The 23,692-nt window shown below is 41.4% G+C and overlaps 1 protein-coding gene and 1 long non-coding RNA gene across 4 annotated transcripts in view; one reads left to right on the forward strand and one right to left on the reverse strand.

Moving 5' to 3' along the window:
- Window positions 1–15,367, reverse strand: part of EVPL (envoplakin) — a 63,197-nt gene extending 47,830 nt beyond the window's left edge. Inside the window, exon 1 of one of the 3 annotated variants that reach the window (XM_061616252.1) lies at window positions 15,151–15,367. In XM_061616252.1, coding sequence (XP_061472236.1) covers window positions 15,151–15,224 — 74 coding nt within the window. In that variant the 5' untranslated portion in view covers window positions 15,225–15,367. Of the gene's footprint in view, window positions 1–1,451; window positions 1,668–1,801; window positions 1,963–15,150 lie in introns of those variants that run through there. The other 2 variants (XM_061616254.1, XM_061616255.1) reach the window with 2 other exon arrangements.
- LOC133379966 (uncharacterized) lies at window positions 1,786–15,964 on the forward strand. The gene is made up of 3 exons (XR_009761314.1): window positions 1,786–1,919; window positions 4,260–4,320; window positions 14,332–15,964. It is a non-coding gene; the product is annotated as an uncharacterized LOC133379966 (long non-coding RNA).
- The last annotated feature ends 7,728 nt before the right edge of the window (window positions 15,965–23,692 follow it).

The raw sequence follows: 23,692 nt of genomic DNA on the forward strand, positions 1-23,692 counted from the left end.
CATTATGTCCTTGTTGATGACAGAGACTTGACCAATTGCTTAGGCATCATACAAAACTAGGCGAGGATGAACCAAAACTGGGTCCACCTAACTGATACTTCCAGCCCGGACCCAGAAATTGCCTTCTCTGTACACTCCTATAAAACAAGTTAACACTGCAGGCTGTCAGTATCCTGACAATTCAATGACAATGTTCCTATGACCCACTGATGACTCTACAGCGACTACTGAAGAACCAGTTAGGATGTGTTACATTATATGTTGAAAAGAGTGGCAGCTGGGTTGTTTTTCTCCTCCCTCAAAGAAGAGAAAAGGATCATAAAATTAGTGAGGGACAGTGGGGGGGGGTTATGATGGAAGGAACTCACTGGTATGGAGTACTGGCACCTCTTTGTTTGCTGCCCATGGTAACCATTTTGTGCTGATACTCACAGCGCTTATATGAAGGTATCAGTACAGGGACCTCATTTTTTAACCAAAACAAAAGCACTGGTGAAGGGCATGACATCCTATGACATTGTGGGAAACATTCTAATATAAAATAGAACCATTTCCTCCTAAGAAGAGATTCTTGTCATGTATCAGAGATATCTTATTATGCCATATTTGTTCTTAAGAACCTAGTAGTTAAATTTGGTTACCAATGCATACTTAGCAGGTTTGTACTCACAATGAGTGTGGAAATGATTATTCACAAATATTCAATATTTATTTTTCTTCAATTTTCAGCATTCACATTTTAAAATTAGACACTTGACTCCCATTTTGAATGTGTATCATTTAAATAAGTCTGACATGCAAATTAGCATCTCTTTTGATTGTTTATTATCTATGAGATGTTGACAGATACTTTATACCATGGCATGCTGTCTTTCAAATGTTATAAAATAAAAATACCACATGGCAACTATCAAATAATAAATACTACTGCATACCAACTATCAAATGCTGTCAAATGTCATACACCAGTGGTTTTCAAACAGTCCTCTGGGGAACTCTGCGTTCTTTGAGAGTGTCAGGAGGATCCCATCTAGTCCATGTCTTTGGAGGAAGAGGTTTAGGACCCTCTGGAGAACTCTGCTACAACTGAAGACCTGGCTGAACTCACAATAGTTCAAAGGCAGCCTGAAAAGCCCCATCTCATGGATGCTTCAAATGTGCCCTCCCAATCTTTCTGACCCCATCCTGAGCTCTGCCTTCATCCCCAATCCTTCTATATCTGACTTACACATCAGCAGCAAAGGTGGCTGCATAAGCAGCATTTTACTCCACTATTACTGAAATTCAAAGACCAGAGAAAAGTCATTTCTGGACCTTTGCTGGGTTAATAGCTCCCTTTTGAGCTCATTAATCTCCAGCTCTTCCTGGCTCCAGTCTCTACAGCATGTCATGGACAGAAAACTTAGCAATGTTCTTCAATGAGAAGAACAGTTAAAAAACAACATGTCTACCTATCATGCCTTCCTTGGATGAGTCCTCAGAGGAGAATGAGGAGCAGGGGATTGGCACAACAGACCCAGAAGAAGGAACAAGTAGACCCAGCCAAGATGCAGCTGCAGACCTCCCATCACTAGAAGATGTTCAGGATACAGCTGCAGCCCCTCAGTCAGACTCAGAGAGTGAACAGAATACCCCTCCACTCCCTGCAGATGCCTGCAAGTAGCAGGGCAATGAAGGCATTTTGGCCATTTAAGGTTACAAGCTCCCAGGAGTCAGAGGGCTGATTGCTAGCACCTGAACCAGGGAGGGGAGCTTAAAAGGCTGTCAGAGGCTTGGGGCTCTTTTTGGGAACAATACCAACCTTTTGTGACTCCTTGTAGCCAGCCCAGCTTGTGATTGCGTGTCTTTGACCCTGCCCTGTCTCATCACATCCCCAGACTTTTGACTTCCCCAGGACTCGCCTGTGCTTCACTCTCTTGGTATTTACATTGACTGTAGTTGCAGGCCTCTTTGCCTCAAGCCTGACAGATTTACAGCCTGGTTGCTGGCTCTTATCTGTTACGTACTGCAGCCATAAACTATTCCCCTCAGTTGGCAAAGACTGACACTACCAACTACTGATCTTGCTTCAACAGCCACAGGGGAATGTTGGCCAGGTTCTAGGACACAATCCTGAAACATGATGGATTACTATGAGACTCATCTGGAGACTATTTGATATTTAAAAACTTGCAAATGAAAACTTGGGGGAGGAAACTTTTTCAGCTTTACTGTCAAGATAATTGAAGACTATGCTGCAGTTAGAAACAGATGAATTTGGCAGTTTGGTTTCTTTCAGTTTCCAGTCTTCAATTCAGTTTATATCGTTTGCACAACAGTTTGAGATTTTTTTAAAAAAAATCTGCATGGAAATGTGTATGAATTTTCACACATTTCACCTAACAGACATATTTTATATGTAAATTTACCTGATATGATTGTTTTTGGAAGCAATTTTTGACAAATAATGCATTTACATATATATACTTGGTAACATTTTTGTGCACACTTTCCCCTTATAAAAAGTTTTCTACACTTTTTTGTTGGAGAACTGCATCACAAAATTTGAAGAAGCCCTAGTTTCAAAAGACAGCTGTGCTTCAATTCATGTATTGGCTCAAGAAGTGTGAATTAAGTAGATATGTGTCAGACTGAAAACTGAACACATTTCTCCCCCCTCCCTATGTTTTTAGCATGCGCATATTAAAAATTGCATCATATGATTTGAAAGTCAAGTATCCAAAGTTAAAAACTGTATATATTCACCTTGAACCTACAATTGGTAAAGGCTCCATGACACATGTGTATGCATTTAAACACATACTTTTGTCTCCTGTAATGTGTGATTGCAAGCCAAAGCCAAGAGAAACTAGCTTACTCCAGATTAACCCACAGAAAATAAGGCTGTAAACACACTAGTTGCCAGATCAAAGCGTTTCCATTAACCCCACCTCGAAGGGGAACAGGTTGAGCTGCTGATCAGTTGTGAAACTTCTTTGAAGCGGAATTTTTAAAAAAACACACTCAAGCTGCTCCCACCAGGTTTTACAGTAAAAAGGGGTGGGGTTTGACTATTGTCATGTGCCCCCATTTTCAGGAGAGAGAGATGGAGACGTACTGGAACTGGCAGAACAGTGAGTATGTCTGTACCCAGAGAGCACAGCTTGGAAAAGTTACTTTTTTGAACTACAACTCCCATCAGCCCCAGCCAACATGGCCACTGGATTGGGCTGATGGGAGTTGTAGTTCAAAAAAGTAACTTTTCCAAGCTCTGCCAGAGAGTGTGTGCGTATAGCAAAACATAGCAATAAAACTGAATTGATGCAATGAGTATCAGAATCAGCCATCCTCTGTTGCAGAAAAATGGCAGAGTTATGCACCATCAGCAAAGGCATTCAGTTCACACAAATTTTATGCTTTCAATGTTCAGACACACCCTAACATTACTGCTAGCATAAATCAATGGAGACAGAAGTAATTAGAGCTCTAATTGGATGGCTTTAAAAGAGGATTAGACAAATTCATGGAGAGTAAGGCTATCAGTGGCTACTAGCCATGATGGCTGTGCTCTGCCTCCATAGTCAGAGGCAGTATGCTTCCAAATACATGTACCAGTTGTGGAAACCACAGGAGGGGAGAGTGTACTCAGGTCCTGCTTGCAGGCTTCCCATGGGCAACTGTTTGGCCACTGTGAGAACAGGATGCTGGACTAGATGGGCCATTGGCCTGATCTAGTAGGCTCTTCTTATGTTCTTAAAACTTTAGATGCCTTGGAGGACTCTGCAGCACTGCAGTCAAAATGCTGACTGGTCTTCCTAACTCAGTTCTGATTTAGGCACTCTCATCTGTTAAACACATTTTTTAGAGCAGCAACAAATGCTAGAATAAATTAGTAAAGCAGAATGAATGGAGACACTGGAGAGAGACAGATTATGTGGGTTGAACCATCCTTACTTCCTGTGGTGGATCGTCGCACTCTGTCCATTCCACTTTAGTAATTTACCTTTGTATTCAACTTGGTTTTTAAATTAAGTTTGGGCCATTGTAGCCGAGTATAATTTAATCAAGGCCACAAACTGTTTATGCTATTATTGCAAACTGTTATTGTGAAGAAAGTGAGGTTTGTTTTTGCTTTTTTGCTGTCTTTCATTGATTCTTGATTATTTTAATTATTTATTGTATTTTTAATGTTGTCTTCTTTGTAGGACACCCTGAGAATATTTATTGATGTGGGGGAACTATATGAATTTAATAAATAAATAAATATTTATTTTTATTAGATCTAGATCCCTTCAAGGAGGCTTTTCTGCTTCAGGAATGCCACATTTTCTTAGCATTCAGGTAAGTAAATTCAAGTAAATAACTGTGCATGCAGAATGACTTCCATGAGTGCAATGCAACTTCCACTCCCTCTTCTCCCCCTGCAGCACCCCCAAATCTGCTCCAGACAGTTTGGGAAAACTCCTACAGGAGATTTGGAAAGTGCAGGGGGAGGAAAGAGGGAGGAGTCGTTCCATTGCACGAGTGCAAATAATTCCACTCACACAATGACTTAGTTGGATACATCCCATTGTTGCTGGGAAAATCTTATTCTCCTTCCCTGCCAAAGAAGGTAGACAGTAACGATTTATAAGAGAGTGCACGTATGCAACTCAGCTCCTCTTTTCCCCAGAGATCACTGGTCATACCAGTCTGAAAATATAGAAAGTGGTTTATCATTTTCTCAGGCAATTGCACAAGTTGCTTGCCTCTTGCTGACGCCCCAGCGGCTCCCCATCCCTGGAATGAGGAGGAGCCATGACGGCAAATATTGGACACCACCCAGAACTTGAACTGTTGCTTTCTGCCAAACAAGGAACATTAGTCATCATTACCCACACTGCCTCCCAGACATGTTGAGACAACCCTACAAAGATATTTGCTTTTCTGAGCTCCCTTTCAGCACCCAAGACAACTGGCCTAGCCAGAGGAAAGTCAACGCATTGGGCGTTACATACAATTTATGGTATGATATGTATGATGGCAAGAAACCACAAAGCAGTGTAACTCAGGGTGTTTTGCTGGCCCACCTTTTCTGTAAAACAAACTAACCCAAGAACTAAATTCCAGCTGGAGTGAACAACTTGTGGCTCATGGAACTCTTCTGCGCTGTCTGTGTTTTGGCCAGTAATTCAGGGACAGTTCCAGTCTATAGGGTTGCATACTTGTTTAGAGATGCTCAGGGCTGGCGACAGTATCTAGCCCCCTGGCAGGTCCCACTGTTTTTGACCTCATGCTTTGGCCCTCCTGCTACTTCTTCTTCTTCCAGCTGCAGGCTTATCTGACTTCTGCAGCTGCTGGATTTGGGAAATATCCCAACCTGTTAACATTTCCCACAATGCCTCAGAGCATGTCATGAAACAATGCTATGTCAGATGCTCTGGGAGGTTGTGGAAAATTTAACATGATGGGCTTGACCCAGGCATTGCTGCCAGGTGAGCTCATGGGTGAGGCCCACTAAAAATCACATTCTTGAGCGTGGGGGTGGCTCAAACCTCATGCTGCCTTCTGTATGTGAGATTATATCACAAAAGGTGTTTTTCCAGCACATACTGAAGTTATCCCAGCAACCGTCTACCTTCCTGGATTCATAGCTTTAGAAAACCCATGTAGCAAATTTATTTCATGACCAAAATAATATCAAATGTTTCCTTTCAAAGTGAACCTTTCAATCATGTTTATTGCCTTGAACTCTTAAAAAGAAAGGTGGGATATAAGTGAACTACGTGCACACACAATGTAATCATTAACTTCTAATACTAGTAAATGACTTTCTGCAGAACAAATACATATTCTGTGCCTTCCAGCGTGTAGCTGTCTCACGGTAATTCATCTGTTGATTCTATGTAATTGGGTTGATTAAGCATGCTTAGAGATCATCCAGTATAGGTCAGCAGTTACCTGCCATAGGTCTTTGGTTCTTTCAAAGGAATGTGGGAAGTATTTTCACTTTTGCTCAATTATAATTAGTTAAACCAAATGCCATTTATGCTGTCTCTCTCAATTAAAATTCTGCTTCTGACTAGGATTTTAAAATTTTTAAATTTAAATAATGGTAAAGAATCTTGATGCCTTGACAAATACCATCTGATATAAACCAAGGTTCTAGCTGATATTTGTATTCTTTTGTTTTCTATGCCAAATTCTGTGCCTGTTATTCTGATTTCTTAATAGCGTCTCTGTAATACAATATATTTTCTTTTTTAACAGTTCAAATTGCATTCAGGCTTCCCCTACTCTCTGTTAACAACAAGCTCGAGGTTGTCTGGGTAGTGGTGGTGGTGAAACAGCAATGGCTGTACTTTCATGTTGTGTTATGCCATGCCCCCAGCAGCCATGTTGTGACTTGTACCCACAGCACCTTCTGAACATTTGAAACAGGTCCAAAAAGGTTGGTGACCCTTGCTCTAACTTTTCCTCAGAGGGAAGGTGCATCAACCCCTTAGTCATTTTGCTTGCTCTTTTCTTGATCTTTTTTAGAGTTCTATGATGTCCTTTATGAGATGGAAGAACAATGATTGTACACAGAATTCCAGAAAAGACCACACGATCCTAGCACAGAATTATTTTCCCACCAGAACACATTAACTTGACATTTTCACTGAGCTGTCCATCATGACCCCAGAATCTTTCCTGATCAGTAACTGCCAGTTCAGACCCATCAGTGCACAAGTGAAATTGGAATACAAATTTTTGTTCCACTATATATCGCTTTACACTTATATTGTACCCAGTTTATCATTTTGTTGCCCACTCAGCCAGTTTCGAGAGATCCTTTTGAAGCTCCTCACAGCCAATGTGAGTTTATTAACATCCCGTATATAACTGAAATAATTTAAACCTGGTCACTTCTTTATAATTGCTGGCCTGTGATCATTTCCTTGAGGGTTCCCCACTACTTATTTTTCTCCATTGTCAAAATTGTCCATTTATTCCTACTCTTTGCTTCCTCTTTTTTAGCCAGCTATTGATCTGTAAGATCATCTGTCTTCTTATCCACGGGTATCAGGAGTAGGAATGTAAGAGGGCAGCAGTTTCCATTTCAACCTGCATTTCTCACAGTTAGTACTGTTTGCATTCCACTGCAGTTTGGTTTCCACCAAATACTATGTTATTTGCCTCGCTGTCAGCACTATTTTATGTAAGTCATAAAATTTGCTTTTGGATTTAATGTAATTAGTTACATAATTATATGTAAACTATTCATTTCAAGGTAAAGAAAATGTCAAAACAATGTTTAAAAAGTCATTAATTGCATATTGTTTTAAGATTAAACACACACACTCACACAACATGAACAAATACTGACAGTATTTGCTTGACTGATTTCTGTTCCTAAACACAGGCATACACACAAACTGCAGCAGTTTCAGCTTAGTGTAGAATTCTCCAACATCCCTACTCAGGAGACTATCAATCACCCCTATTTACATGCTTGTTGATACCTCAAACAACTCCAAAAGATTAGTGAAGTGGGATTTCCCATTGCAGAAGCCATGCTCATTCTTCCTTGGCACATTTTAGTAACACTTTCCACCAATGTACCTGGTGCAGATGTTAGGCTAACTTATCTATAATTATTTGAATCCCTTATTTAAAATTGTATTATGTTGTTGACTACTATTCACTCCCCGGTAAGAAGACCAATTTTAATGATATTGCATATTTTCCAATACAAGAAAAAATTCATTTTCTGAGTAAAGAACTCTTGGGTGTCTTCCACCTATATTTCTTGACATGTGGATTTTTAATTTGTCCATTTACCCAGGAAATTCATATTTCGTCCCCTCTATTTTATTTAGTTCTTCAAATACTCTCCCTAGAAAAAATGGTTGAGTCTAACATCTTTGGAAGTGAGGACCATGTAAAAAAAAATTCAGCTTCTGGACAATCTCCCTACCCTCCCTTAGCAATCCTTTCCCATCTTTGTCCTGCTCTGATAATACATGAACCAAGTGATCCATTTTATGGTTGCCTCCAAGAGCAAAAATAGAATCAAGTCTAGAGATGTGCAAATAGCCCCCACCCTGCAATTATTGGCTCAGAAAGAAGCCAAGCAATTCCCCCCTCCCAAAAATTGGGTAATAGCTCAACTAACTTCTGAACCAATATGAATTGACTAACAAATTCCTCACAACCATGAGCCTCCTAACTGCTTTGCTCCCATTCAAGTCTAATCTGCTTAACTATGGACCAAAAAATATGAACAGCTCTAGAAATAGTTGCCAGCTGAATTCAGAAATTATTCCTCCTCCTAAGAGTGTGTGTGTGTGTGTGCTTTTCTTGTCAAGACATAAACAATAATCACTCTACCCAGTCAGCATCACCTCAGCCTATATCGGGTCACCTGTACAATCTTTAATCCTGCACAGAAATCTATATTATTTATTTATTTATTTATTTATTATGCGATTTGTTAGTCGCCCATCTGGCTGGTGGACCAGCCACTCTGGGCGACGTACACGTTAAAACAGTATATAAAACAGTTAAAATTTTAAAACACAGTAAAACTAGCCCGTTCCAAAAGCCTGCCTAAAAAACCAGGTCTTCAGGGTCCGGCAGAAGCTCATTATAGACGGGGCATGGCGTAGGTCAGTTGGGAGAGAATTCCACAGGGTGGGGGCCACAATTGAGAAGGCCCTCTCTCGAGTCCTCACCAGTCTAGCTGTTTTGACCGGTGGGATCCAGAGAAGGTCTTCTGAGGCTGATCTTGTTGAGCGGCATGCCTGTCGATGCTGGAGGCGCTCCTTCAGATAAGCTGGGCCACAACTGTATAGGGTTTTAAAGGTTAAAACCAACACCTTGAATTGGGCTCGGTACACAACCGGTAACCAATGCAACTCCTTCAACACAGGAGTGATGTGATCTCTACGGCGGCCGCCTGTAATCAGACGCGCCGCTGCATATTTATATTTCTCCTCACATCCATCTCACAATAGCTATAGGCATCACAAACAAACTCCTCCATGTGTAATCACTATCTGTGCAATTACTTTTTTATTCAGATGGTGGTGCATGTTTGTAATGCCCCAAAAGGTTATTATGTAGAAAAGTTTCACAGGCTGTAGATTTATTTATTTATTGCATTTATATACTGCCTCATAGCCATAGCTCTCTGGGTGGTTTACAACAATTGAAAACATTAAAAACAAGTATACAAATTTAAAACGGCCTAGGACCGCAATACCTGATGGAACGCCTCTCCCGATACGAACCTACCCGTACACTTCGTTCAATATTGAAGGCCCTCCTCCGGGTACCTACACAGAGGGAAGTTCGGAGGATGGTAACAAGAAAAAGGGCTTTCTCAGTGGTGGCCCCCAAATTATGGAACAATCTCCCTGTTGAGGTACGCCTGGCGCCAACATTATTATCTTTTCAGTGCCAGGTTAAAACATTCCTCTTCTCCCAGGCATTTTAAGCATTTTAATATTTTTAACATTTAACATCCTATTACATTTTAGTACTCAGTATGCTAGTATATTGGTATTTTAGTGTGTTTAAATTGTTTAATATTTGGTTTTAATTGTATTTTGATGTCTTGTTTGTTGTGAACCGCCCAGAGAGCTTCGGCTATGGGGCGGTATAGAAATTTAATAAATAAATAAATAAAACAATACCAAATTAAAACCCATAAAAGCCGATAGGCAAGTTAAAACACATGCTATTCAAATGCTATTAAATATGCCTAGGAGAAGAGGAAAGTCTTGACCTGGCACCAAAAAGATAACAGTGTTGGCGCTAGGCACACCTCATCAGGGAGATCATTCCATAATTTGGGGGCCACTACTGAGAAGGCCCTTTCTCTGGTTGCCAGCCTCCGAGATTCCCTCAGAGTAGGCACTTGGAGGAGGACCTTTGATGTTGAGCGTAGTGTACGGGTGGGTTCGTGTCGGAAGAGGCGTTCCATCAGGTATTGTGGTCCCAAGCCGTGTAAGGCTTTATAGGTTAAAATCAGCACCTTGAATTGGGCTCGGAAACATACAGGCAGCCAATGCAAGTAGGCCAGAATTGGTTTTATATGTTCAAACCGTCTGGTCCCTGTTACCAATCTGGCCATTGCATTTTGCACAGTCTTTGACAACAGGGCAAATGAAAGCCTGAATGTAGAAAACATTGGAACTGATTTATGTCGCTTTTTAGTTTGCATGTAGACATGAATACAGCCTCAGTAACATTTCTAAAAGACAAGATCACTGAGAAGCTAACACAAACTGAATGTGGCAGTGATTGTGCAGGGAGCTGGCAGGTGTTTATAGTGATTTATAATGGTTCCAGTGTGCACTGAATTGATACAAAAAAACCTAGCCATCAGCAATATGTATCACATTCGGATGAATCTGTTCAAATAATCTCAAAACCTATATAGATTATTTCAATGTACATCCTTTATTTTTTAAGGGTCACCACAACTCAGTGGAAAACATAATAGACCTCTCTCTGCTTCACCTACTGGAATAAGAGACTGCTAAAATGAAGAACAGGGGTGGCTGCTGGGCAAAAGCACCGCATTCAGAAACAGCCCCTCAGTTTCTCTTGAGGAGATATTATAGATCAGTGGTTGAGCATCTGCTTTGAATGCAGAAGGTCCCAGGTTCAATCCCTGGCATTTCCAATGAAAAAAGAATGAGTATCGGGTGATGAGAAAGACTCTGGAGAGCTACTGCAAGTCATAGTAGTCTATCCTTTACCAACCTGGGGCCCTCTAGGAACTGCTGGACTACAACTCCCATGAGCCCCAGCCAGCACAGCATTTTATTTTTATTTTTTGTTCTACAGAAATCATTACACTGCTCATCATAAAAGGGGAGTTGTAGTCCAAAAACACCTGGAGGGCATAAGGCTGGCAAAGGATGTAGTAGACACTATTGGACTAGATGGTCCAACTCATTATAAGGGAGCTTCCCATGGCTCTCTGTCAATGAGGCATAGCTCTTCCGTACTGGGACTATTCATAGGACTACTCCATACATTCAGACTCTTCCCCTCTTGCCCTGCCCTGCCCCAGCAGCCTGGATTGCACTGTCCACATGGCAAACTAAAAATAATTGGAATTCTTCGTTAACAAATATATGAACCACAAATTAGTGTACTACTTCAAACATTCTCATTGTGGGTTTATTGAGGGATGCACCGACCCCTCCCCAAAAAAACATCATTTTGGTTTCAGATTTATTTCATGTATATTAAGAGAATTAATATGGGGCTGCCAAACAGCCTTCAGTCAGATAATTCCCTGGGCTGAGACCTGCTTAGTTTTGACAGCATTGTGTGCCCTCAGACCATTCTCTGGTCTATATTGTGTGCATTGTGCGATCAGGGAAAATGCAAACTAAAAAGAGACATAAATCAGTCCCAAGACAATTTTATCACCTCATACCTCCCTGGAAAAAGAATCATCCTACTAATCTGTGGTATGTGAGATCCTCCTATCAAAAGACAGCAGCTACCCTACCATAAAATCCCATCTGGGCATAATAGCTAAAACTGTTCTTGTGTTAAACTAGCTTTGAATAATGGTGCTTAAGGACTGCCTCTGAAGGAAAGGGAACTGAATAAGCCAGAGTTTTGTCTTACTACTTCTGTTAGTCTGTGCCAATAGCCAAAAGTATTCCTTGGCTAAAAGAAGCCCAGCAAATCCATGGTTAGGGACTTAAAATGGTTTGTTTTTAGGGTCTGTAAGCATTAGAACAGGCATAGACAATATGGTGACCTACAGATGTTGCTGTGCTACAACACTCATCACCCCTGACTGTTAGCCATGCTGGCTGGGGCTGGTGGGAGTTGGAGTCCAAGAATATATGGAGGGCACCACTTAGTCTACCTCTGCATTAGGCAGTGAAATAGTAGTGAGTGGAACATTCCAGGGATTGTTCCCTGTGTACAATTGGCTTCCTCTATGGCAGGGTTAGCCAATGTGTTGCCCTCCAGATATTGTTGGACTGATGGGAGTTGTAATCCAACATCTGGAAGAAAACACACTGGCTCTCCCTGCTGTATGGCATCATCATAATTCTTCTATCTTAGGCATGGATCCTTAAGTGTCCAAAATGGCACCATTTACACACAAGAGGGGGTTATCAATAGGCTTAGGAGCACCCTAAGTGGGGGGAAACCCAGTGAGGAATGATTCAGTGGCACAGAATGCTGTACTCCTGTCCATCAGGAGAAAAGTTTTTTTTTTTTAAAAAAAGGCAAACCAAGGGGGAATGTGATGGAACTGATAGACTGGAACACTGAACAGGCGCACTTCACACTGCAGTATTTTGTTGTAACTCCTACGTGTCCGATACGTAAATCAGCACTTTCAAGGACTTTCCTGACAATGGGCTGTATCCAATATTATTCATTCTTAGAGTAGACCCATTGAAACTAATGTCCATTAACTTCATTGAGTCTCCCCTGAGTAGAACTTAGATTCAACCCAGTCACTTTAACACTCCATAAATATGCAGTGATTGCTCATTATGGGTGGTGTCCAAATGCCTTTCCTCAGAGTTTTGCTTCTGTTGTGGGGATCCCAGCACTCAAATAGAATTATTTTGTTACTGGAAATATGCAATCCCTGGCAGCGTGGGATGTGGCTCTGTGAATATCGCACTGTAGCATCTGGCATCCCCACTGCTGTGCTATCGGCCATCCAGATGACCCATTTATTGAGCATTTATTCTGATTTGCTTGCTGAAAGCTTATATGGAGGTTAAGACTTTATGTCCTCCTGGGACTTAAGATTTTGTTTTAAGTGACTGAACTATGGTTAGTGGCGGTAATGCATGCAACCGGTAGCTGTTTTAGTTCTGTGCTATATTAAGTTATTTTATTTTGCTGGTTTTGTATTTGTATTTTTATGCTGGTTGATTCTTATATGTACTGGGGGTTTATTGTGGTATGGTTTTATTATTATGTTTTTACTTTTTTATTGTATGGCGTCTAGATAAATTATTTTATGAGGTATTTTGTAAAAATAAACACATATTTAAGATTACCCCTTGGTTTAATCAAATGAGCAGATGGAATAGATTAGTGCCTATGAGATCATTAGTGATGAGCAGAACAGCCCTCTTCGTGTCCACACCATTTTGTGAACTGTTTAAAAAGTTATTTATTATGTCTTCTTATGGACAAGCGCTTCCCTAGTAAAGCATGCAGCTTTTTAACAATAAAAACCAAGGCTTCCCTCCTCCAAGCAGGATTCTTTCTCATTATCATATCATCACCCCGGTGGTTGTGTTTTGAGCTAGCAACAGTTTTCAAATTGTCTTCAAAGGCAGCCCAACATACATGCTGAACTACTGAAATATGTTGTAAGTTATCAGAGAGCATGGATAATTGTGAAAGTATTTCTTCCCAAAGAGGCTGCAGCTGATATACTAGCCTAAGCTATTAAACATGCCCTGGGCTACTGTGACCACTTGGATCTTCTCCAGTACCGCTTATCTCCAGATGACAAAACTGATCCTTTAGAGGAGGGGGAGGGACTTCAACTTCCATCAGCCACCAGCAGCATGACTAATGGTCAGGGATTATGATAGTTCAGCCATATCTGAAGGGCCCCTGCATTGTGGGGGAGGTGGGGAATGAGTGCAACACCATCTGTCTTTGTCTCTGACAGACAAATCTCCTACCAACAGCATCTTCATTTCAACAGGTGTTTATCCTAGCAGACCAGTGACAAATTAGCTAGTTGGAACTCACACAGATCTGAATATTTCCATACAAATGAAAATAGGGACATATTTGTGACACTCCAATTTTCATGCCAAGGATCACGGTCCAAACCTGAATTGCTCCCCTATTAACAAATTGTTGAAGACTCTTCACCACCTAGCTCTATGCTGTACTCATTTTGTAACAGCCTTGCTCTCCATTGATTGAGAAGCCAAGAGGAGATTTGTTCTTTTGCATAAAGATTTATTAGAAAGGGCATAGTATGTTATTAACAGTCCCAGCATATGCAATGTGTGTAAAATGGCAGCCTGTGTGCACCTTAATGTCCATGGCATATGTATTTACATGGATGTGCACAAGGGACACAAGATATATCCATTCCCCATTCAGAAGTTTGACTTCTAGAAACTCTGGGGAGTGAGCTGAACCCTGAAGAATTACAACTCCAGCAAGTCATGCAAACAATTATTTTAAACAAACCATCTGCAAAAGGCAAAAAGGTGGACAAAACAGGGGCAGTGATTTACCATGGACATGGACAAGAAAACAGAGACTATTCTTAATAAACTAGGACAGTTGGACTGTATGAATTTCTCTTTATTATTATATCCCTCTGCTAACTTGATGTCTTGGTCTCTCCTGCAGCGCTTTGGCCAGTTGTTTCAATAGCTTGAGCGTTGCCTTGCATGCAAAAGGAATCACACGCTCCTGAGAGGGAGAACAGAAATGTGGCAGCCAGTGGAAGACATTTAACTGGCAGACTCCTACACTCTGTCATGGGGCAATCACAGCTATGTGTCTTTTAAGACTCCCTAGTCTTTAAGAATCCTGACTGCTGCAGGAAGCAAGGGCGTCAACATTTTCATCCCACAGCAGGAAGAACAAGATCAAGGATGGTAACAGAGATAGAGCCACAAAAAGTCTTGTGGCATCTTAAAGGTTTTGTACTTTTTCTCCTCCAGCGGACTGACACAGCTACCCCTCTGGAAATTGTCACAACAGAAGACAGAGATTTCTCAAAGGACTCTGGGCCACTTTTTCTGGGAACAAAATCAGATTTTAGCTTCCAGGCACACTCCTAAACCAAGCCACACTTTTGTAATTGGTCTCAGCAACCAGGGATTTTCACCTTTCACTTGTACACAGATATTCAGAGGAGTTTGGCAGGCTGAGTAGGAGGAAGTCTGCTGGAGAGAAATTGGCATAGATTTTACAGCAGAACCCTATATGTGTCTACTCAGAAGTAAGTCCCATTGGATTGAATGGGGCTTACTCCCAGGTAAGTGGGTATAGGCTCTTGTCCATAGGCCACTTACTCTTCCTTTGGACTTCCCCTAGATGACCACTGTTCAAGGTTGTCCTTTATGTGTATAATCTTGCCAGTTCAGAGATGATCTCCTGGTGTCAATACTACTCTTCCACTTCTCCATTTCTGCAAAACCCACAGACTTTTAAACAACTTACTTGTCATGCTTGATCGGGGACCCTTTGTTCGGGGAGCTTCTGCTTGGTGAGCCTTTGCCCACCCCTTTGAACATCTTGGAGGTAACTGAAGCTCCCCTCTCTTGGTGTCCGGAAGGCTCTTGAAGGAAGCGGTGGGTGTGTTGTTACAGCTGCCTCTGCCTTCGGTTGTCTGTAGAGATGGTATGACAGGAAAGGCTGAGAAGGTCTGCAGATTGTTAAAAGCAGAACCTGGATGGCTCCTCCCCAACCTGCAGGTGATCAAGAGTGGAGATGGAAACATGCCTTTTAAAAAATGACTAGAAAAACCAGTTTAGAACTGAATGAGTAAAAGCCTAGAGGGTGAGTGGGAGACCCCACCCTGGTACTCTGAAGAATGTGCTTCTGTACAAGTAGAGACATACCCAGTTTTATATACACAGTTTCCAACAGCCATTTCATACGTTACAATTTCCAACACAAACACTAATCTCTATCTAAGAAATAATGTGTGCGTGTGTGTGTAGTAATACATACTTTGCTCATTGCTAGCCCATCTGCACAGCAGCTATCCAATCCATGTAGTTCCTTCACCATTTGGACTGATCAGTGATTTCTTTTAATAAAGGAGGGATTTTCCAGTTGCAAAAGAAATGTTTTCAGCTGGTACCTGGCGAGTTCAAATTCACTCCAGCCATGGAACTCACTGGGTGATCCCAAGCCAGTCACTGTATCTCAGCATAGCCTACTTTACAGGGTTATGTGAATATTTATTTATTATTTAACAAATAATTGTTAATAATAATGATTGTAAATGGAACCTCTGTGGTTTACAAAAAAAACACAACAGTATAATTGTCAATAAAAGAGAAAGATAAAAATAGTTTAAAAGCTGTATTATTATCATTATCATCATCATCATCATCATCATCATCATCATCATTATTATTATTATTATTATTATTATTATATCCTGCCGTTTGATAACCAAGTGATAAAACACTAAAGACATCTTTAAAACCATCTTAAAAACAATTCCAACACAGGGATAAGGTTTCTATTTAACAGGCCAGTTGAAAGAGGAAGGTTTTCAGTAGGTGCCAAAAAAACCAATGGAGATGGTGCCTTTCTAATATTTAAGGAGAGAGAATTCCAAAGGGTAAGTGCCACAACACTAAAGGTCTGTTGCCTATGTTATGTTGAATGGATCTTCTGATGATATAATATCTGCAGGAGGCCCTCTCCTGCAGAGCACCGTGACCCAATTGGGTATATAAGAGGTAAAAAAAACTTTCCTAGTCCCAACCTGTATAGGGCTTTATAAGCCAAAACCAGCAACTTGAATTTAGCCCGGTAACTAATGGTCAGCCAGTGCAATTCTTTCAGCAGCGAGGTAACATGTTGGCCATGTCCTGCCCCAGTGAGTCACGCCACCATATTTTACACCAGCTACAGCTTCCAGACCAATCTCAAGGGCAGCCCCATATATTTCAGCATATTACTGTAATCCAGCCTGAAGGTTACCAGAGCATGGACAAATTGGTCAGGCTATCCCGGTCCAGAAATGGCCACAGCTATCTTACCAGCTGAAGCTAGATGTAGAGGCTAGGGTTCCTAGGTCTCCAGTTTTTGCCTAGAGACTCCATTTTTTGGGGTCCTCTCCAGGTGAGCCACCCCAATTCTGGATTCTTAGCTTTAAAAAAAAAGTTTCTAGGTGGTCTTGTTCAAGAGATAAACACCAAAAAGTCAGCCCCCCAACTTCTGTCAGTACCAGCTGCTCTAATTCCCGCCCTTTCAGGTTATTAGCCAATAAGTGAAGTCAGGGTTGTGATTGACAAGGGATTTGTTGACCTCCAGGCAATAGCTAAACCCTATTGCCAAGTTCCAAAAACATGCCTGTCTGCACACCAGGAGTTCAGTAAATTTATAGCTTTCAACAACATCAGGAGTACTTTCTCATGCAGGAGATCTGAATACATTGAGACTTGCTTCTGAATAAACATGCATAGGATTGCACTAGAACAGAAGATCACAGCAGGGTCTTGGTAGGCATGCACAGTAAACAATTTCAGTTATGATTATAATAAAAGTATATGCAAGTTTTTTTAATTACTGCAAAAAATAGCATATTATACATTTTATCTTTCAAATAATTTTTGAACAGAAATGTTAAAAAGTGTACATGCTGCAGCTTATGATGTCAGTACAATGTGTTATACTTTTCTCATTATAAGTTGTCAAGCAAGTTAAAAATTTCCTGGGCTATTGAAGAGGGCAGTTTATTTGTTTTGAAAACCTTAAAGAGGTTAGATTAGAGAGGAAGAAACTTCACTGCGGGCATGCCATACTTCTCATATATCTTAAAGGCAGGAGTACCCTTCTCGGGGGCTGGAGCTAACCTTGAGCTAGCCTCCCCCATATTTGGTGGGCTGGTGGGCCTTAGGGTGCCCAGCGGCAAGAAGACAGAATGGGCACTATCACCCTACCGCTGATATGCTCCCTAATCACACAGCAGCAAACCCTGCACAAGCGCCAGGACATGCAAACTTAAACAACTTAGTACACAAAAATAAGACTGTCTGACATTGCTCAAAATACCCACAACACTGGTCTAGGAGTGTAAATTCTAATGCGCTGATATGAGGGTCTCAACACCTTTGGGTGAAACCCTTCCCTTAGAATTTTCTGGAGCACCAAATGTCTATGATCGGTGCCTAGGTGCAAATCCCACTGTCTATCCAGTAATTCTCTCCACTTTTTAGTCCACCTGTGTTTGGGATGTGGTTTACAATGGGTTTGCCTTTCCTGTGCCTGTTCTGTATAACTTCTGCTGGTTCCCATGGTAAGCAGAGCACTACCCAAGGGACTATGTTCCCACCAACTAATTTGGCTGGTGGAGGGAAGCCAAGCAGCTTCCCATATTCCTGAGCTCCTATGGTGGGGTAGACCTGCTTCCCCTACTTCCGGCCCCATTCCTTGTGGACGCCACCTGATTTCCTTTCCCCCTTGGGAACAGTGGCTCATTCCTCCTTTTCTGTCCCTTTTCTCCCAACTTTCCCACACACACCAGGCAAGGGAACCCTTAAGCCTGGATTTGCTAAGGAGCTGCACTCTCAAAGAGGTGGAGAAGAGGCAATCTCCAGGCAGGACTCTGTTGGCTTATCAGGGCTATTATGCCCTCCACATCTCACAGGCGCTGTCAGCTTAAGCTCTATGGTCCCATGCGAGATGGGAGCCTGAAGGTCTCCTGCTCCGGAAATGTCCCTCCCCAGCACAAGACAAACACTAAGTGAAAAGGAAACAGAAGACACAGACAATTCTCATTCATGCAGGATCGTTTGGCAGCAGGGGTGCCTACGAACTCCTCATTCAGAGCAAAGGGCGGTAGACGCCAGCATGCAGACCTGCCCCCCCCTGATTCTATTTGCTCCAGCAAGTTTAAAAGCCCCCTGACAGGGCAATTAATTGCTTGTAAGAGGGGAAGAGTCTTGCATGCCAGGGACCCCCCCTTACCCACAAACACAGGCAACACACTCGCTTCAGCTCCACCAACAGTCATTGGCACCAACCAGTAGATTAACAGCCCCAAATAAAAATGCATACTCATCCTGGGTGCGTCCACCCCCTCTCGAGCTTTGGAGCATGAAGACTTTATTGATGGTTCTCACGAAACCGGCTAGCCAGGAACACAAAAGGACACAAAAGACAGAAGTGCTCTGTCCCCTGGAGCTGAGTACAGCAACCAGGCTGTTCGGAATGGAGCCGATGGGCCAGACACCCAGAGCTCCAAGACCTCTCCCAAATGGCCCTGTTAAGAGTTTTCAACTGAGACCTCCCAACTCCTGAGTATGGCACCCAGGATCCTTGGGAGAAACTCAGTAGCTGCAAAGATGCCAATAATGTCTGTTCAATCTGAGTCACGGCACCAAATTTGTGGAAGGAAATTCCAGACAATTGATTGCGCTCCAAAGGACAGTTTATTGAGAGACAATAACATAGACCAATGGACCATTGGGAGAGAGGCTACCATGAACCTTCTCTCCCCAAAATATGCCAAGCCAAGCCAAGCATTATCAAAGGATTACACATCATACATGTATCATAACCACAAAGCAGAGGAAAAACCATATTTAGCATTATCTTACACTTCCTGAGTGGTCACCTTGTACATTTTTGTGCTGCCCCTCCATGTACCAGGTTGGTATCCTCCTCTTATCTCCATATATTTTTCAATCTCTTTGCCGTAAAGCCCCTCCCAAAGGTCTGTTTACTTCTCCAGTTTAAACTGACACTTATGTGAAATATCTCTCTCTTGACCACAACTTCCTCTTTCCCTTAACTTAGTACATAGTCAAGCTGCTTTCATTTTTGCTCTATGCATTTAATATGACAGGTCCTTGGATTAATAAGAGACAAAGCAAAGGGGCTTTTAGGGACTTATTGGAATTTATGAGTTATAACTCGGCTCTCACCAATATGAAGCTTTAATCCCTTACTCACTTTTCTCGGAGTAAAACTGCAATGCTAATCCCACATACCTGGGAGTAAACCCCATTGAATTCAGTAGGGCTTTCTTTTGAGTAGACATGGTTAGGGTTGTGCAGTAAAACAATGGGACTTTTGAGTGAACATAGAAAGGATTGTGTTGTAAATCTTTCTCTCTCCCTCCAACCCTTTTAAAAAAGTAATTCAGAAGGGCTTACTTAGGTGTCACTGTTTTTATTTGGTAGGAAACTAATACTAATTTTTTTTAAAAAAGTTTTGCAGTGATCAACTGGTTTTGACAATAAACTATTATATGGGGTGTATGTATTTTTATACATCCAGTGTGTATGTACATGGAATCTTTCCAACAACTCTGTGAGGTAGGGTTGGAAACCAAGGCAGCTCACAACAAGAAATAAATCCATTTAAAATCCAATACCCACAAAACAAGTATAAAACAGTTGCAAAACAGCTTAAAGTGGCATGATTCTGAATTTTGGGTTGGGTGAGTGAAGTTCCTTATCACTTGAGGTTGCAGTCCTGTGCATGCTTCCCTGATTGAGTAAACCCCACTGAATATATTGCGACTTACTTCTGAGTAAACATGCATAGGATTACACTATAAATATTTTATACTATGTTGTTATGAGCCTTCACATTGATTATGACTTATGGCGACCATATGAATCAGTGACCTCCTATAAATATACTATAAATATTTTTACCAACTTCGGCTGGTAAGACAGCTCTGGCTGTTTCTGGACCGGGATAGCATGACCACTGTTTTCCATGCACTGGTAACCTCCTGGCTGGATTACTGTACTGCGCTTTATGTGGGGCTGCCCTTGAGGTTGGTCTGGAAGCTGCAGCTGGTGAGATTGCTCACTGGGGCAGGGTACTGCCATCATGTCACCCCGCTGCTGCAATAATTGCACTGGCTACCTATTCGCTACCGAGCTAAGTTCAGCTTTCTAGCTTAGGTGTACAAAGCCCTATACAGCTTGGGACCAGGATACCTGAAAGACCATCTTACCCCTTATATACCCAGCAGATCACTATGCTCTGCAGATGAGGACCTCCCGCAGATACTATCTTATCAGGAGGTCCATTCTGCACAACATAGGAAGAGGACCTTTAGCGTAGTAGCACCTACCCTTTGGAACTCCCTCCCCTTAAATATTAGACAGGCGCCATCTCTGTTATCTTTTCAGCACCTGCTAAAGACCTTCCTCTTTCAACAAGCCTTTTAAACAGAGACCTTATCCCAGTCTGTTTCTGTGTTGGAATTGCTTTTTAAGATGTTTTTAACCTTTTTTTTTTTTTAAAAAGATGTTTTTTAAAAAATTTAAAAAATGTTTTTAAAGATGTTTTATGACAGATGCTCTTGGAGGTCACTGATTCATAGTGTTGCCATAAGTTGTAATTGACTTGAAGGCACATAACGCAACAACAAAGATGTTTTGTTTTAATATGTTTTTAATATATTTTTGTTTTAATATATTTTAAAGTCTGTTTTTATGATGGTTTGAAGTGTTTTTAGTGCTTTTGTTAGCTGCTCTGGGCTCCTACTGGGAGGAAGGGAGGCATATAAATTTAATAAATAAATACCTTTACAGGTTGTGTAAATAATAAACATCTTTGCTTTAATTTGGATTCCTGCACTGAGCATGGGGCTGGACTCGATGGCCTTATAGACGCCTTCCAACTCTACATTTCTATGACAGTCATGCTTATATAAATATTTCTTCATACAATGTCTCAATATGTATCTGATTTCACACTATGGTTATTCATTATTATTTCTGCTACATTTTAAGTGTGCCCTTCTTCCTTGGGGTGGTCATTGTCCTCCTCTGTTGTTTTCACCCTGAGGGGCAGATTAGGCTGAAAGATAATGAGTAGCCCACAGTCATCCCTGTAAACTTTGTAGTTAATTTCCATTTTTAAAATTAATTAAAATGATTTATATGCAGGCAAAGTTTATGCAAGTTAATGCAAATCCACATAATACATTTAAAGCACATCTAATTCGCATCTAAAGCACATGACTTCCCCCAAAGATTCCTGGGAAGTGTAGTTTCCCCCTCAGAGTTATAGTTCCCACCACCCTTAATAAACGACAGTTCCCATGATTCTGTGGTGGGATTCATGTGCTTCAAATGTATGTTGAATGTGCTTTAAATGCATGGTGTGGATCTGCCCTAGGTATGCTGTGCATTCATTTGTTAATGGAAAATAACAACTTTAAAGTACACTTTTTTAAACAGGGGAAGGGCTGTAGCTCAGTGTTAGGGCACATGCTTTGCATGTAAAGGTCCAAAATTCAATATCTGGAAAAGACTATTGCCTGGAAGCCTGGAGAACCAATGCTAGCCTATGTCAATACTGAGCTAGATAGTACCAAATAGCTTATGTTGGCATAAGGCAGATTCTTTTGTTCCTAAAAGAGGAAAGAGATCCAAGGGCCACAGTGACTCTGAAATGTATTTATGTATTTTACTTACAATACTGCTTTATTGTAAAAAAAACTCAAAGGTGTTTACAGAAGGAATTAAAACAATATTTCTTTTTGCAAAAACAGTTAAAAACAGGTATTTAAAAACACTAAAAATAATAAAGCCATCAATGAGTTTAAAACAAATAAATAGCATAATAGCTTCTACATGCCTGGGTAGGCTTGCCTAAACAAAAATGTTTTTAGCAGGTGTTGAAAAGAGTACAATGAAGGTGCCTACCTAATATCAATAGGCAGAGAGTTCCAAAGCATAGGTGCTGACACACTAAAGGATCAACTTCTTACAAGAGCAGAACAGGTACTATGTGGCACCCATGGATAGCACACCTTGAACTTGGCCTGGTAGCAAACCGACAACCAGTGCAGATTTCAGAGCAGAGGTATTATGTGCTGACAGGGTCTCACTCATGTCAGCAACTATGCCACAGCATTCTGCACTAACTGCAGTCTCCGTGTCAGGTTGTGCTGCATGGGGGTTTCTGTGATCTTGGCTGACTTGCTGCCAGGTTTTTTTAGTTTTGGTTTTTGGTGAGGACCCCTGACTGGTTGTGGAATGCTGAATTTTCTGCCTTACTCATAGGAATCTTGTTGTCGGTATGGTTTTGCATTTAGGAAATCATCACTGTCTTTTCTTTTTCTATTTGCATTTCATTTACCTCTGATCTCACTCCCTTATATTCATAGAAGTAACAACAGTGGTTCCATGTGCTCAGCTCAAACCCCTTAAACCCACTGATGAAGCACCTTGTTAGTTGCATGGTTTGTTTCTTGTCCAATAGTGGTAAAAGAGAATCCACATTCTGGGAAGTGGCTTCAGTTGCTGCTGTTCCCAAGTTATTGTCTGTGAAGGTAGACCAAACCATGTGTATTTTCTCTCTGTCAGTTATTACTCACTAGAATTGGGTTGGCTGTCAAAGTGAGTTTATAGCAGCCCACAGGGTAGGCAGGAAAGGGTTGAGAATCTTCTTAACTCTTACTCAGTTCTCAAACCTCTCTCTCCAATGAAGGGTCAAGTCTGTAAAGACGTTTGGAGCAGCCATGTTAAAAGGCAGGGGCAGGGCATTCCAGGCAGGCAGTTACCAACCCTTCTTTGATATGGATATCTTTGCAGAGGATCCCTAGTCAAGCTTTACCAGCAGCACAATCCTAACCATATCTACTCAGAAGTAAGTCCTGTTGAGTTCTATGGGGTTTAGTCCCTTAGCAAGTGTGTTTAGAATTGCAGCCTTTAGGGGCATCCCTTAAACCCAGAAGCAAGTAGGCTAGATTAAATGTTCCCTGCCCAGGCTCCCTAAGCAGGGGAGAAGGAATGATTCTGTCACTTCAGCTGTCCCTGGGAACACAATCTTTTAGCTAAGATTTCTGTCTTAATTTTCAATAAAATAAATGTTTTTGCTTGAATTATATGCTCCAAGCAACTGTGGTTGATGCTTAATGTGTCATGCTTAATGACATAACTAGGGCCCACCCCATGACATCACTAGGGGTGGCCCCATAACATCACTAGGGCCCTCCCCTGAAATATCAGGGTTTGCTTCTAACCTAGCAACCCTAAGCTTTACAAAG

Source organism: Rhineura floridana, chromosome 3 (assembly GCF_030035675.1).
Source record: "Rhineura floridana isolate rRhiFlo1 chromosome 3, rRhiFlo1.hap2, whole genome shotgun sequence".
NCBI classification, from domain to species: Eukaryota; Metazoa; Chordata; class Lepidosauria; order Squamata; family Rhineuridae; genus Rhineura; species Rhineura floridana.